Source organism: Haliotis rufescens, unplaced genomic scaffold (genome assembly GCF_023055435.1).
Source record: "Haliotis rufescens isolate VD_foot unplaced genomic scaffold, xgHalRufe1.0.p SCAF_6, whole genome shotgun sequence".
Classification (NCBI taxonomy): domain Eukaryota; kingdom Metazoa; phylum Mollusca; class Gastropoda; order Lepetellida; family Haliotidae; genus Haliotis; species Haliotis rufescens.
In genome coordinates this window covers 38102867-38118968 of record NW_025964334.1, presented here as the reverse complement: position 1 = coordinate 38118968, position 16102 = coordinate 38102867, and the positions used below count along the sequence as shown (strand labels likewise).

The following is a 16102-nucleotide window of genomic DNA, read 5'->3' as shown; positions in this document are numbered from 1 at the left end:
CAGCTTTCTCGAGCTTTACAGCACTCGTTTCAACCTGGCGACTTCCATTTCAGACCATGCTTGAAAATTATGTTGACACAGTTCTTGATTAAAATTTTGAAAACTGAACGAACGAACATTCCGGAATGTCATATATACGGTTAAGATCGTATGGCAGTGAACCCCACGTACTCAGCAACGCCTCCTCCGTTCAAATGTGTATCTCACGGACGCGAGAGATAGACGATAATTTTGTCGGAATCAGTCGTACGGGCCGTAACTGTCGTTCGGAATACAACGTGTTTACGTCTTCGAGGTTGCATGATAAGAAAACACATTCCGACTGTCACTTTCATGATCTGGTAAGCGACTCTTGGATTGGTCGGATGAAGGGTCGTTCTTACGTGTCCCGTAATGGGATCTCCTCAGATCTTTGTTTAGCGATAGCGAGAACTAAGATCTGATTTTAATGAGATTGGCAGTTTATCATGAATGTTTATTAACGAGTTTATTTTAACACCTTCAAAGAATATAATTTCTTATTTGATTTAGCAACTCCATTTTGTTTCCTGTTATTCGTATGATTTCCACTACGCAATTCTTTTAATGCTTACGTAGTTGAGATCCCTGCATGTGTACAACTTTGTGATGTTTGTGTCTCCCAACTCTTTCTTTATCCTCTGAGGGCTCAACATCCGGGCTGCTATCTCAACGGGTGCTTCCGGTTTCTCATCGTCATCGGTTTCCTGTGTCTGCGCGCGCAACACGTCAGAGAACGTTATGACTACTGATTGGTGCCCCTCCGCTAGCACCGAGGGCGGGATTTCAGTGGCTTCCCCTACAATGTAACTCTCCACCTAAAGGGGTCAGAAAATGAAACATAAACAAAAATCAATATCTGATTTCACCAAAATTTCAGTGATAACTGTTCAATTATTAATTAAGAGTATATCCTGAATGTCATAGTTAAAACATTTTAACATACATGGTTTATTGTGTCGGCACCTAAGGGCCATAATTCAAAGTTTCATATAATAGTGTTTTTTTTCGCGTTTTTTTTTCATCTAAACTGTCCACATTAAATAGAGAATCTCACCCGAGTGTCTTTTGATATCAAATATATCAACACGAGTTGATAAAAGTGGAAAAATTCCGAGGCTTGCCGAGGATTTTTGCCACTTTTATCAACGAGTGTTGATATATTTGATATCAAAAGACACTCGGGTGAGATTTTATTTATCATCCAACATCATTCTTCCAACTTTTTCAATTTGTAGACAGTAATTAGCAGTGTCTTCAGTGTAAAAAGTACTGCTAACAGCTTCAGTAGCAGAGAAATTAGTGATGTCATTTGATTGTGACGTCACTGGTTACCAATGGCATCACAATGCTTCACCATGGTCTGCAAAGCATTGTGATGTAATTTCATTGCAGCGATATCTACAGTGTAGATATCGCTTGATCTAATCCAAGCGATATCTCCTGTGGGAGCCAGTTGTGGATGATAAATGACAATATCTTCATGACATTGTATGATAAGATAGATGAAAAGCATGGTCCCGGGGGTACTGACTGTGAGCCTCGTGGACTGGTCTCCCTGGAGCCCGGACAACCACTTCTGCGCCACCCTGACGAAGTAGGATTCACCATCGGGGTTCTGCGTCATCTCCTTCACCTCTAGGATCGGCTGTAAATGGATTGAACACGTTAAAAATATTTGTGTTGGTTGATATGTATTCCAGCTATATGACGGCAACCAGTATATGACGAATCTAGAGCGGACAATCCAGTGATTAATATTACGAGCAACGATCCACGCCGTCCGGCTACGATTCCATGGATCAACAAATCCATCGAGGCTCACCACCCGATCCATTAAGCCTCCTCGTGGACCAAGCCTCCTGGAGTCCCGGAGATATTTGTGAATAACACGCACAAGTAATTCCCTTATGTTAATGTCGTGTACCTCGATCAATATTTATTTTCAAATAAAAGATAAAGGCTCCTAGTTATGAGAGAGAAATGTTACAAATAGCGTCACAATGAGTGAAAGAAAAACATCATCTATTTTGCGACCTTGAAACATAAATTCAAATACACAATAATGTATACAAAATCTTTCATGATATACAAAACTGTTCCTCATAATATGTGTAGTATATACATAAATATATCTGACATATCTGATTATCAAAGGGTGAGTAGTATAGTCTGTTATTAAAGAAACAACGTCTGCGTTTCAACACATATCCATATCAGACGAGGTATATTGTGATGATAAAAAACCCCATTAAAAATAGTCATTAAATACAATGTCTTGTTAAGAACGTGTCAAAAGAGCATTGCAATCAATTACAAATATTTTCCATTTATCGAACCTTTGTTATGAATACCGCTTTGTCGTATGCTTCTCTAAACTGTATTTTGGCCACCTTTACGAAAGCGGCAGGCGCGTTCATTGTGTGGGCAATAAACAACGCCGTACAGTTGGTGACCAATCGCTGGCCGTCTTCTATGGAGCCTTCGGGCCTTATATCCAGAGTCTGCATGTTCCCAGGGAGTTCACCGGACGAGAAGACGCCGTGGTTGAAGCCGTCCATAATGACCAGTGGGCTGTGGTATATGAGGTCCGAGTCAAAGGCCACGTCATCTCTCATTGACCTGGGAAGTGGCCGATTACATCAAAACAATCAGACAACTCAATGAAAAGCATCAAATACACACAAACTCAGCTGTGATCATTCTCGTATGCCTCATATTGTGAAAGTTTAGAAGCACAAAAGTCAAAACAGTTCTATTTGCCTTGAAGGTATATATATATATTGTATTGGGTTCAATTGCAACAATCTTAGAGCTACAATAAGTGTACATACACTGACGTTCAAAACAAAGTATACACTTGAAAATTGGATTTGACGAATATAATACAAACGTTTCAAATCATGAGTAGGCTGAAAACAGTCGCCGAAACACTGCACAATTAAGGTCCAAAACACAACTATCATTCCCGTATAAAATACTTCACCATCGAGTAATTATTTTTGTTTGCTTCCTTTTTAGCCCCCATCATGGTGTATCTTTTCATTTGCCGCTCAGTTTACTTAAGATCGCTATCTGCAATCTAAAAGTATAGATCCCTTGTTGGCTAAGATCGTTAAAGTTGTAATCAACATTTACAAGTTATAAGAATTTATGCGTGGAGTGGCGAGGAGATAGGCTCGGAGCCTAACTGTGAGGGACTGCGTTGTTGGAGTTGGGTGCTCATAAACTAAGTTACCAGGACATCCTGCTTGTCTAGCTGACGCAAATGAGGATTGTGTGGCTACAATGTCTGGTCTGGCTATCCCGACTGTTACTCCTACTCTCAACTACTCGCTATACCCGCATAGCTCAGACCGCCAGATATAGCCGTATTGGTGCTGTGTACGGCGTAAAAGAACTTTCACGCACTCACTGACTTATTATTGCCTTTCAGAGTGAGTGAGTTGGGTTTTACGCATCTCTGAGTAATATTGTAGCAATATTCCCGGGGACACCGGGCTTCCTACATTCTACCCTCGTAGGGAATCGAACCGGACTTACGGTACCCAACGTCTCCGTTTTTAAAGACGTATGGAATCTTATGTTTTACAGTCGCAATGGATTGATGTGGTAAACGTTTAGTTCTGTTTCTCCGTGGCAGCGTTAACGTCATTATCAGCACATATGAGATCATGGGTTCGCCCTGGTTATATTTCTAGGTTTGTCAGCAGCACACCCGCACCATAGCCGTGCTCGTGGGTTTCACCAAAAAAGTAAACGTCTGAGACCTGCGTCACATCGGGCTTTCCTCCCACAGTAAGCTGGCACCCCGTGATATAACTGGAATACTGTTAAAACGGCAGTGAACCCAACTCGCACACTCCTATGAGATCACACTTCCTGAATCACGTCAACGACACTCACCTAAACGCTTCGGCCACGCTCGTTATCCGGGTTATCCCGTCGAGGTCTCCAGTGATCGTCATGATAGGGACTGGAAATGCAGATGCCTTCTTCTGTGGTTTTAGATATGTACCCATCAATATAATCCCACTGAAAAAATCTGGTACCTCAGCTACATATGTTGCAAGCATGGCCCCTGAAAAGTGAAAAGTTAGAACAAGGTTTGAGGGCGGCTCCATAAATGTAAGAAGAAGGTTTGAGGGCGGTTCCGTACAAGTATGAACGATGTTTAAGGGCGGTTCCGTAAAAGTAAGAACACGTTTAAGGGCGGTTCCGTAAAAGTTAGAACACGTTTTAGGGCGGTTCCGTAAAAGTAAGAACAAGGTTTGAGGGCGGGTCCGTAAAAGTAAAAACAAGGTTTGAGAGCGGTTCCTTAAAAGTAAGAAGAAGGTTTGAGAGCGGTTCCTTTGTGAAGTGTAAACACGGTTTGAATGTTTTGCGTTCAAAAGCCAAGATATAATTCTACCATCAGGGGATTACATAATGGTAGACAATGCAAACTTGTGGGAACAAAGAAATCAGTGGTCCGATTTCTTCTAATGTCTGCCGGCCAACGACTTTTGTCTCCTAAGACTGCTTTGTGGAACAGGTCACAGACAGCGTGGGGCCAACGACAATGAGACTGCCTGTGTTTTAGCCAACAGTAATCTTAATTTGATCCTAATTCACCATACAGCTTTTTCTGGCTATGGGGAAGTAAAACAACATGCACTCGTTCAGCAACAGTGTCTTCTGGGTTGACATTAACAGGCATTCATCACTCTCTCACCGCCTCGGCCGTGGCCAGCAACAAAGATGGCGGCGTCCTCTGCGTTCATCCCCTTGACCGTCAGCTCCTCCAGACCCATGATGACCGTCTCCCCTAGACTGTCCGGGGTCAGTGGTCCGTCTGTCTTAGTGTCCAGCAGACACACCCACAGAGTGATCCCGCTCTCGAACTGCAGGACAGCCGCTGAAACAAGCAGATGCAGATTGTTGTGATATAATCCACCCGATACAGAATCAGTAACGGCATCTGTACCAACAGTATGACATACAGTTTCAGCCTGGCTACTGATACCTGTACACACAAACACACACACACACACACACACACACACACACACACACACTAAATGAGGACATATTATATTCTTTATTGTATATATATTGGCTAGTTGTAGCATTGTGTTCATTGTTTGCAAAGATGCCCTTCGCAACAAGACATCATCACGAATAATTGACGTTACAAACTATTTATGTGACGTCGTTCTAACAATACGCCATGTGAGGTGACGGCTCCACCTGAGACCAGGAGACCCATGTTTCCTACTTTATCTCAGTAGACAGGGACAAATATAAACAACAACCTACTCGCCGCTCGGAAATACGGATTATCTGTCCTTCGTGAATCAATGTTGAAAGTTCCTTGACAAGACTCGTAACAGGCGGCAATGCTTGCCGTAAGAGGCGACCGACGTGATCGGCTGGTCAGGCTTGTGAGTTGGTTGATGCATATCATTGTATCCCAATTAAATAAATCGATGCTCATGATGTCAGTTTTATTCAGACCGACATCATATAGCTGGAATCTTGATGAGTGCGTCGTTGAACAACAAATAAACAAACAAACAATAATATAGCTGGTACATTGCTCAGTGAGGCGCCAAACAACAAACTCTAAGTCTTCAAAAATTGTTTAAAGCGTCTGTAAAATATTATCTTACATTTGGTTCCTCTTTCACGAGAGCGCCACTCACCGAACTTCTCGTTACGGCTTGGATAGGTCTACGTTAGTATGTAAGTCACTGAGATCTAAGAGCTAAGATCGCTTGGTGGAACGAGGTCAAGGTCAGGCTACAGAGCGGCGAGTGCTTAACAACAGACACATCATTTTGTTTACGTGGTAGTTGTTATCAACGTGGGAAAGTAATAAATGGATTACAAAGATTGTGTCGATCGTAGATGTAGCTTTGTTCTATATTTGCAGTCATAAGTGTTGTTCCTAAGAATGTGACGGGAACATGTTCAAAATCTGACGTTCCTATAAGCCATTGTCAAAGGGGGAACTAATATACAGTATGCTTCTTATAGTGTCGAGGTATTATTATTGCATTGCTAGTTGATATTTGAAGGCTTCCTGTTCATTATGGGGCGATCGGGTAGCCTAGTGGTTAAAGCGTTCGCTCGTCACGCCGAAGACCCGGGTTCGATTCCCGACATGGGTACAATGTGTGAAGCCCATTTCTGGTGTCCCCCGCCGTGAATATTGCTAAAAGCGGCGTAAAACCATACCCACTCTCTCACTCACTCACTCCTGTTCATTATGTTCGTGCCTCCTTTGCAATGTACGGATATTTTAAAATCAACTAAAGCACTACTCAAAAGAAGTTAAGGACAGGCCCGATTCTTTCAGATTACTATCAGTAATCTGTCCTGTACTTAAAAGTATATTACTCTTTTGAGTAGTGGGATATTAGTGGTTAAGGCGTATAAGTGTTGTTAATTGCATTTAAAAAAATCTTTTTATCAATACATTCGATCTTTGTGAACACCTGAAGTACCAGTGCTATCTTTTCCTACATGATTATGTTAATGATGGTCGTTTCTGTCCCTAATGACATCAGACTATGACCGTTAGATCGTCTTGTTTATGGCAATAGCATAACACTATTCTACATTGCCTCAGGCGTATTAAATTCATTTCCTAAAGCAATGTCTGAGAAAACGAGTGACTGTCATTTTCCGCCGCAATCAGACATATCCCATTGGAAGCCAGTAACTACTGGACTCTTGGTCATGTGTACCAGTAGCTGACAGCATTGGCAACTCTCCACACCGACACACAACCAGCCAGTCAAACATTGCAACCATCTGATTCTCAGTTTGGTCGGCTCTTCTGACAAGCATCCCATGAGAAACACACTGGAGGTATTGGTGATCTATTCGGACCCGGAGTTCCAACAAAGAGACGTGGTTCACACTAGAACCGCCACATTCTTCACGCGGTAAAGGAGAAAAAGATATTGTCAATTTTAGTTATGTCTGCATCGTGTCATCCTTTCCTTGTCCAGCCTCATCAGCTAAATGAACTATTCTATACTATTTTCTTTTGTCCCATTACACAACACCATCGGATTTAATTGTATATTTATCAATCATCACTCTCTCTGGGTGTACCTAACTCAACCTTAACAACACAGCTTTCGTTGCCCGCCGCAGGAAAACCAGTCACTTGATGTTTATGTCTGACGGCGTTCCGTCTATAAAAACAGACACAAGATACCATTTCTGTAAGCAGAACTGAGGTGGTCCATTGTCCATTGTCTGGCATCTGTTGCGGGTGGTCATCTACAGACGGATCAAGATAAACAGACATTACTTCTCAAGTATTTCTGGCATTCAGAAGAATGGTCAACGCGAAACTAGCACTGCGAGGTCTGATGTCTTCTTTACCATACCATGCCAGGGAAGGGGGGAGGGGTTGGGGCGGGGCTTACATCAAATGGTTGTTCTCTTAGCCGAATGGAATGTATTTCATACTAGCATCATCGACAGTGGTCGTTCTCTGGCGTTGACTTTTATATTCACACAATCTTCCGCTCTGATCCTCAACAGTCTTCTCGGGAGAATGATATGCCTGATCCATACAAACACAAATGTGATCGTGAGGAGCTTTTCCTTCCGCAACATAACACATGCCGTTCAGTGGTTATCCTGTTTCCTATGTTCAAGTTGACATGTTCCTTACTACATCTCGGCCTGGCTTACTTCCCATGCTTCACGTGGCCAGCATGGAGACATCACACACAGACCCCACTTCATAGCTTCAAGGGGCGGTCAGGTAGCCTCGTGGTCAAAGCGTTCGCTCGTCACGCCGAAGATCCGGGTTCGATTCCCAACATGGGTACAGGGTGTGAATCCCACTTCTGGTGTCCCCCACCGCGATATTGGTAAAATATTTCCGAAGGCGGCTTAAAACCATACTCACTCACTCATTACTTGAAGACATTGGGTTGGGTTTAACGCCGCTATCAACAGTATCTACATCATATCACGACGTGGCAGGAGAATTAGGGCGAACCGGCATTCGAACCTACGATCATAGGTTTCTGGCGTGACCATGAATGCAAAGAATCGACCCAATATCAGCAGGCTCTGGCACGCATAAGGGACGCAACTCTTCACAGCGAGTTGTGTCGACGTATTTAATACAGATGCTTTTGTTACAAATGCAGAAACTGTCCCTGATTATGACCTCAAACATTACGTTTAAGCAACTTATTCATAGATTTATTCATGTATGTTTAAATAATAACTTCATATTCCACACTTCAAAAGCATTTATCATCTTCAACTCACAAGGTGTTTTAATTAAAAAGAATATTCTTTTCCACACTGACAAGACACCGGAAGTTTCAAATCCCACTACAATTAGATGTATAAATTGTTTCATTTTTATCGCCTTCTGTGACGTTTTTAACTGTGTTGAAACAGCAACCCCAGAACAATACAGTGGCTATTTATTACCTTAGTCTTTCATTACGATAACAAGGCATTGTGACAGCTGTACCCCCAGTGTCAAGTGCGGCCTTTATAAAGGTCAACTATTTATGAGTAGCGTTATTTCATGTTATTAAACACGAGCTGATACATGTACTGTCAAACAACGGATATTTATACTGTCAAACACGAAGTGGCGTTTGCACTGTCAAACACGAGCTGCTATGTTTGTTTGTCGTTTAATGCCGAACTCAGTATTCCAGCTATTTGACGGCGGTTTGTAAATAATCAAATCTGGATCAGACAATCCAGTGATTGACATCATGATCATGGATCTAAGCAACTGTTGAAATATGTATTGTTATGCTTGATTGTGTTGTGTTTTCAAGTATTAATTATCATTAATTTTCGGTTGTATAACAATGGTTCATTTCCATTTTCTCCCATGGTTTTTTTCTGATTTTGATGTCTAAGATTCGTCCAGATAATTGAGTAAGCAAGATTTATACGTCAAGGTTCTTTTAGCAATATTTCAGCAATAATACGACGGGAACGCCATAAATGGGTTTGACATCGTACCAATGTAGGGAACTGAACCCGTTCCTTTCGGCGTTACGAGCGAACGCCTTAACCGCTAGGCTACCCCTACCGCCCTTTAGCGCCACAGGAGATATTGTATATCGTGGCTCCTACACTGCCGGACAAAAGCATGTATCCACTCGTGTATGATGGCGGCTAAATATGAAACCAACAAGACATGGTTACTCGATGGTGATGTATTTCGGATACGGGTATCATAGTTGTGTTTTGGAGCATAAGTTTGCAGTGTTTCGGCGACTGGTTTGTAATTTTATGGTAAACTCCTATTTTCATGTGTTTATGCTATTTTCCCCGACAGTTTCTTTGAAATAGTGAGTGAGTGAGTGAGTGAGTTGGGTTTAACGCCGCTTTTAACACTATTCCAGTTATATCGTGGCGTGTCAGCTTAATGTGGGAGGAAAGCCCGAAGTGATGCAGGTCTCAGACGTTTACCACTTCGGTGAAACCCACGAGCACGGGTATGGCGCTGACAAACCTAGAAACATAATCGTGGCGAACCGGGATTCGAACCCACAATCATAGGTTTCTGGCGTGCCCAAGGGACGCAACTCTGCACAGCAAATCGCGGCCACCCGTGTCCCCTTCTTTGTAATAAAGAACAATCTTAAAAAGGAACATATATGTCCATATGGGGCTCTGCTTTATTTAACATGTTCACATAGCTGACAAAGGAGTCATATAATTGAACAGTCATATATATATGGATAGCATTTGTGAACGGTGATCAACTGCATGATAATCCTAATTATGTCGCAAGAACGACATTTGAAAACTAATTTTAAGTGATATCAATTACCTAATGGTTGAGACTGTCGGCACTGCTTGGTTACCCATAATGCATCACCAACATGACATGTTACAATGTATTATTTACCTCAGGACATTTAATGTCACGTGCAGCAGGCATGCTAATTTCCCCGTCAATCAACCGAGAGTTATGATAAACTTCCCACGACTTGTTGTCCAGAGGAGCTGGTTGACCTTTGACCTTTACAGCAATCTAATCCTGATTACTTGTACCGGACAATGTGAGACAACATTTCAATCGCCCTTGTCAGCATTGATTGTAATAAATACCCCACGTCAGACAGAATGTCTGTGACAATCCCGTGGGTTATGACTGTAGGGATCAAAGTTGGATACGAGTACCTTACAATAGATCTATACTAAACATAACTAATTTATGTATTCCGCGGGAATAGGAAATTAGTGATTTATGTAAGAAGCTTCATTCACGGTGTGCGTTTCTTTTGGCGGTGAGTATATATCATCACGTGTCCGCCCGATGTGGAAGGAAAGCCCTTAGACATTTGCCACTTTGGTGAAACCGACGACAGTGGGTATGGTGCTGACAAACCTAGAAACATAATCGGGGTGACCGTGATTCAAACGCACAATCAGAGATTCCTGGTGTGCCTAAGGGACGCAACTCTCTACTGCCTAATTACGGCGCCTTAGCCGACTTGGACAGCCGTACATCTTTTTGTAAAAAAATGGGATACAAGGACATTAGATTAGATTCAGGGCAAAAAAAAGGATAAACTTGAAAAGGACAAAAAAAAACTACAAAAGTTCCGGCGGAAAACTTAAGGTCCAAAACACAACTACATCAAAGGTGGATGAATATTTCTTTTGCCCCGTTCAGTAATGGTCTAGTGGTAGAGTGTCCGTCCCGAGAGCTGAAAGTCCGGGGTTCGATCCCCTGTCGCGTCATATCAAAAGACGCTAAAATATGGTACTTGTTGTTACCCTGTCTGGTGCCCGGCATTAAGGAGCTAAAACAAGGACTGGTCGGCTCGGAGTCAGTACACTGTGTCTGAGTAGGGTATTCATGTTAAACTGTGGCATGGTATCTCAGTGGGCTAGCACTATAAATCGGCAGCAGTCCGGACTAGTACACACACACACACACACACACACACACACACACACACACGTGCATGAACGTCGCTATATAAGTGCATAATCTTGGACGCGACGCTGAACTCCATTTGACCTCACCTCACCTCACCTCACCTCACCTCACCTCACCTCACCACACCTCACCTCACCTCACCTCACCCACCAGTTCTCAGCAATGTTCTGGATTTATCTTTCACGGTATGTATCGATTCATCGAACTATCGGTAACCGCATTACAATACAGCAATCACAAGGTAATATGAGAACTTAAAATAAAACGTGAAGCAATAGACGCAGAGGGTTGTGTTAATTCTAAACCGAATCAAGGTTTTGCGGGTTTCAACTGAATACGCTGAGACACGCAACACATGGAATGGGTCACTTTGGGAGTGTGATGTTTTGAGCATGGATGGGTGAGTGAGTGAGTGAGTGAGTGAGTGAGTGTGTGATCGAGTGTGTGAGTGATTGAGTGGGTGAGGTTTCACGTGGTTTTAGCAATATGGCAGCCATATCACGGGGAGGGCAACAGGAATAGTTCACGTTGTAATCATATCGAGAATCGAACCAGTGTCTTCGGCGAGAGAACTGACAAATTAACCACTTGGCTACTGAACCTTATACCCCACCCCCATAACATATAAAAAAAGCAAAAGATAAATAGGAAGATAGTCTGAGAGATACCTGTGTGTTTTAATGTGTTTGTCATCCATGTACTAGACTTAGTCTACATTCTGAGAGTGAGTAAGGTGAACATTAACCTTGTTCAATACATCAAGTTTCATCCACAGCTTCCCGCCTAGATAGCTAACGTACACGCTAGTACCCGTATCTGTAATATGTGGTTTCAGGGAAATTACAACCATGTGGTAATCAACCAACCAGCACATCATCTACTCTTAAATTTTAATGAAAATGCGGTTAATGTTATGATAGCAAATTAACATTTAAAATACTCTCAGAAAGATATATTAGCTCGTTATCACATCTGACAGTTGCATGTACAGATTTCAGGTCTCAGTAGAGGTAACAGTAAAGCCTTTACACCATCCACGTGCTTACCTTGCAAAGAGCAAATCAAAATATTTTCATAATCAACAATTTACCTGTCTCTCACGATATCAGCACCACGGCGCGACTGTCTATCACAGGCGTCAGGTGTGCAGTAAAGCGCATAATAGTATTGTAGATAAACATATGGTTTTGTACTCAGTGTGCCGGATGATGCCGTTAAGGATGGAAAGCGAGATTTATTAACATGAGTTTGTATAAATGGGTTTCTGTAGCGCTTATGTCTATGTATCTGTTTCATGCATGTAATACTGTAAAAGTCTGGGCCGAGATGAGAAAATTATTTATGTTTCGCTTGTCTTATTTCATACTGAGCTATAAGCAGATTTGTAAAAGATTTGTAAATCTTTTTTATTGCTTCTGGTATATCAATGAGTTCATCCTTTTTTAAGAAACTCAAGGTCAGAAATGATGGAATCGATGTCAGCTTTCTGTTCTTCATAACATTCATGATTAAAAAAACCCAAACAAATATGTGCGAAAACACCAAAAACTCGTTTTCTTATGAATAGTTTACTTGTACTTGCTTCTGTTACTGTTTTCATGTGGAAGCCGCATTGATCTGTAGACAGGTTCCTATGAGCAGTGGCTCTGTTTCTTATGTGTTTTGTTATACTACTACTACTACTACTACTACTACTACTACTACTACTTGTAGTAATAATAATAATAATAATAATAATAATAATAATAATGTGGAGTTCCAAATCCACCAATAAGCATGCTCTAACGCTGGCATTATTAGTCAATGGATCAGTGTGCACTTAATGTCCATTCTCAGCTCCCTGGGGAATATGATACACAACCAAAAAAAACACCTTTCTAGCAGAACCTTCGCCTGATGAACAACCGTAACTGTCAAAAAGGCGTATTTTGTCTGCAGTGAGTGGGCTGGGGGCACCGCGAGAGGGTTTCACACATTGTACCCATGTGGGATATGTGGGATATGGAACCTAGGCAGACACCCTTGCATCGAAAGACTAAAACAGCAAGCTTTAGTTTGTGTACATACGTCCTCGACAGCTACTGTACGCACGCCTGAAAACCAAACACAGGCCACTGTGATTCATGTTTTAACTATCGTTTGGTATCCCGCTGACAATGTGGCTAATTTTCTACACAGAAAAATATTTAAAGAAGGGGCATCAAAGAAATGTCAGCTATTGTGGATAAAGACAATTATATGTCCATGTTCCGCCGCATGGTGATATGTACAACAGGCGGAGAACATCAAAGGGATTAATAAAACACGGAAGTGAGTCTGGGTGTCTTCTCCGAGGTCCGCGCCTGAGTACGTTGGCGGAATATGCATTGCAACTGCCTGTGATGTATCTACAACAGCTGTCGTGTAACGAAACGGAGGCACAGGAGGGGCCCCTAGCATCTCGTGCTGGTATGGAACGATTTTAAAAGGGGTGGCTACGATGTGTGAACTGGCTGACAATGGCGCGAAATTGATGCTCTTGATGTCAACCACTGGTGGTTCATTTTCAGATTGATTTTTTATAAGCCGTCGCCGCAGTCGTCAAACTCCTGAAATATTGACGGTGGCATACAACACTCATTAAGCTGAAGACGTCATAAAAGTAAAATAATGTTGCGCTTGGCAATATTTCAGTATAGCTCGTGAGAATCAACATTGCACAGTAGAGTTTCGACGTTGAGGCAATGAAAGAATGGAACCGTTCACATCGAGCAGGATCTCGCCTCGATTGTTTTCTGACTGATAAAGTCAGTGATAATATTTGATATTAAATACGCAAACGAAATGTATTGAAAAAAACATGGATGTTATTTCCAGATTCAGAAAGCTGCATTTTAGAAGTATCAGATTTGGGTTGAACATATAAGTACGTATCGTGCGCGTGTGTTTGAAGTATTCGGAATCTGACCTCACACCTTTAAGTCTGAGTCACCGGTCGTGCCGCTTAGATAGCTTTGTGGAACAAGAGCCACGGAATGATAGCACTCTGTAATAATCCACCAGGACTAGCGTCACAACAGACCCATAGGAGCTGAGAGGGGAACCATATTCGCCTCATTTACCAAAAATACGCATCAGCTGAACTTATGTCGTTTAGAGGTCAGGTGGGTTATTCGCAATGATAAACGGAATCCAATTGTTATGTGTGTCAAATTTCATAATGGGACCGTCTATCTCCATGGCCTTTCAGAATCGGGCCCCACCCTCAAATATTAGCCCCTGGGCCATAATTGGCCGTGTGTGTGTGCTGGTCGTGACGTTCGGTGTTCTGCTGTTCAGGTTTGTCGTTTCTCGGACGGACGGATCAATTTCATAATTGACAGGTCTTAATATCGGTCAATAATGGTCAGTTTCAAACACGGCGCCGATTTTAGCATGGTGGCTGAAGATGTGTCTTACGCTGTGACCGGCGTGTCGACGTTAATTATGAAGACACTCGTGTTTGATCAGCGTTGGACATAATTGAAAAATAAGCCTTCATACATCTATATAGGCCCATGTGCACAAAGCGATAGAAGTAGTAGCGCTACGACAGCTATTCCTCATACTTTAACAGCTGCGATACGATTGTGCAAGAGGGCCTAATAATCCATGCATCCTTACACGTCACGTTATTGTTCATGTAGTGATTTCTTCTTGTTGTTTTTGTTTGCAATAACAGTTGAGTTGTATTGCGCTAGTATGCAGTTCTTGAACGCATGAACATCATGGGGCGTGTTAAAGCTGTTATAAATCATCAGATAATTTGACATATCTGGAAACATAATCGGGGCGAATCTTGGATTCGAACCACAACCACTGGTTAATGGCACGCATAAGGGACGCAACTCGGTGAATTGGATGCTCATAACGTCAATCACTGGATTGTCTGGTCCGTACTCGAATATTCACAGACCGGCGTTCATACAGATTGAATATTGCTTATTATGGCGTTAAATAACAAACAAACAAAATTAAGAACTTGTATCGACGCCGAGTTGGTGTCTCTATAGGAAGACCTACAATCAGCTATATCTCACACTGTAACTACTCATTCCTCATACTACGAAAGCATAGTGTACTGGAGACGTATCTGCCCCCGGAATCCTTACAGGGTAGTACACCAAAAACATACCGAGCGAATCACCCACCCTCCCTGCCGCACCTTCTCACGTCAAGTGGCGTCGATGGCCGGAGTTCACGGGGTTCAAAGGTCTAATGGGGTCACGTTAACGCCGTTTATGGAACGTGCACGGTACAAAAGCCAACCACGCTGTAACACACGACTCTGTAAACAAGATGGCCACCCGGCGTACCCGTATCAGATGTTCAATAAATTGGGATTGTTTGAAGACAAGGAACCAAAAGTCTCTTTCTCGATTATCCAGTGTTAGATATCGTCATTCTACTTTGATAAATATTAGTCCAGAGCAATCAGTTCCACAAAGTGACACCAGCGCTAAGAGTGTTGTAAGTCTGTGTTAGGGTATGGACTGCAACAGTCTTAGCATCAATATCGCCTTGATGAACGGGGTCAGGCCATTCAAACAAGCATACATTCCTCTGAAAACTGAATGATTATGATTTAAATCAAAATCGCAACGAATGGATGGTAATGGTTTTTTAACGGGGATGTATTTGATACGAGTATCATAGTTGTGTTTAGGACCGCACCTTTGCAGTGTTTCGGCGACTGTTTTCAGCCTTGTAACGTTTTGATAACTTTTGTAATGTTTTGTTTAAATCCAATTTTCAAGTGTATACTTTCTTTTGCCCGGCACTGTATAATCTAGGCCCACACTGATTGGTACCAGATCGGGCAAACGACGTAACTATTATACCAAACACAGAATACAATCATGTTTTTTCTACAACTGGTCATAATTTCAGACTTCATACATAAGGAATCGAACCCAGGTCTACGACGGAACGAGCAAACACTTGCGCGTCTGGACTACCCCCAACACTCCTTAGATATGAGTTTAAGGTAAACGTTTCCATAGGTTGAAGTTACAGATTAAGTCAACCTACCACGAACTCAAGCCCTCCCATGAAATACATATCACGACTCTTAAGGATATATTTTTACTCAGTCCCGATCGATTACAGCAAAGCAATTGTTGA

General features: G+C 42.2%; 1 protein-coding gene across 1 annotated transcript in view; it reads right to left on the bottom strand.

Annotated features, from left to right (window-relative positions):
* LOC124145833 overlaps positions 1-16102 on the bottom strand; it is a 39912-nt gene that overhangs the window by 3647 nt on the left and 20163 nt on the right. The window contains exons 2-6 of the mRNA XM_046515780.2: positions 4733-4915; positions 3925-4099; positions 2358-2640; positions 1553-1666; positions 594-836 (exon numbers count right to left, since the gene is read on the bottom strand). Of these exons, the coding sequence (XP_046371736.2) occupies positions 594-836; positions 1553-1666; positions 2358-2640; positions 3925-4099; positions 4733-4915 (998 nt within the window). The remainder of the gene's footprint in view (positions 1-593; positions 837-1552; positions 1667-2357; positions 2641-3924; positions 4100-4732; positions 4916-16102) is intronic.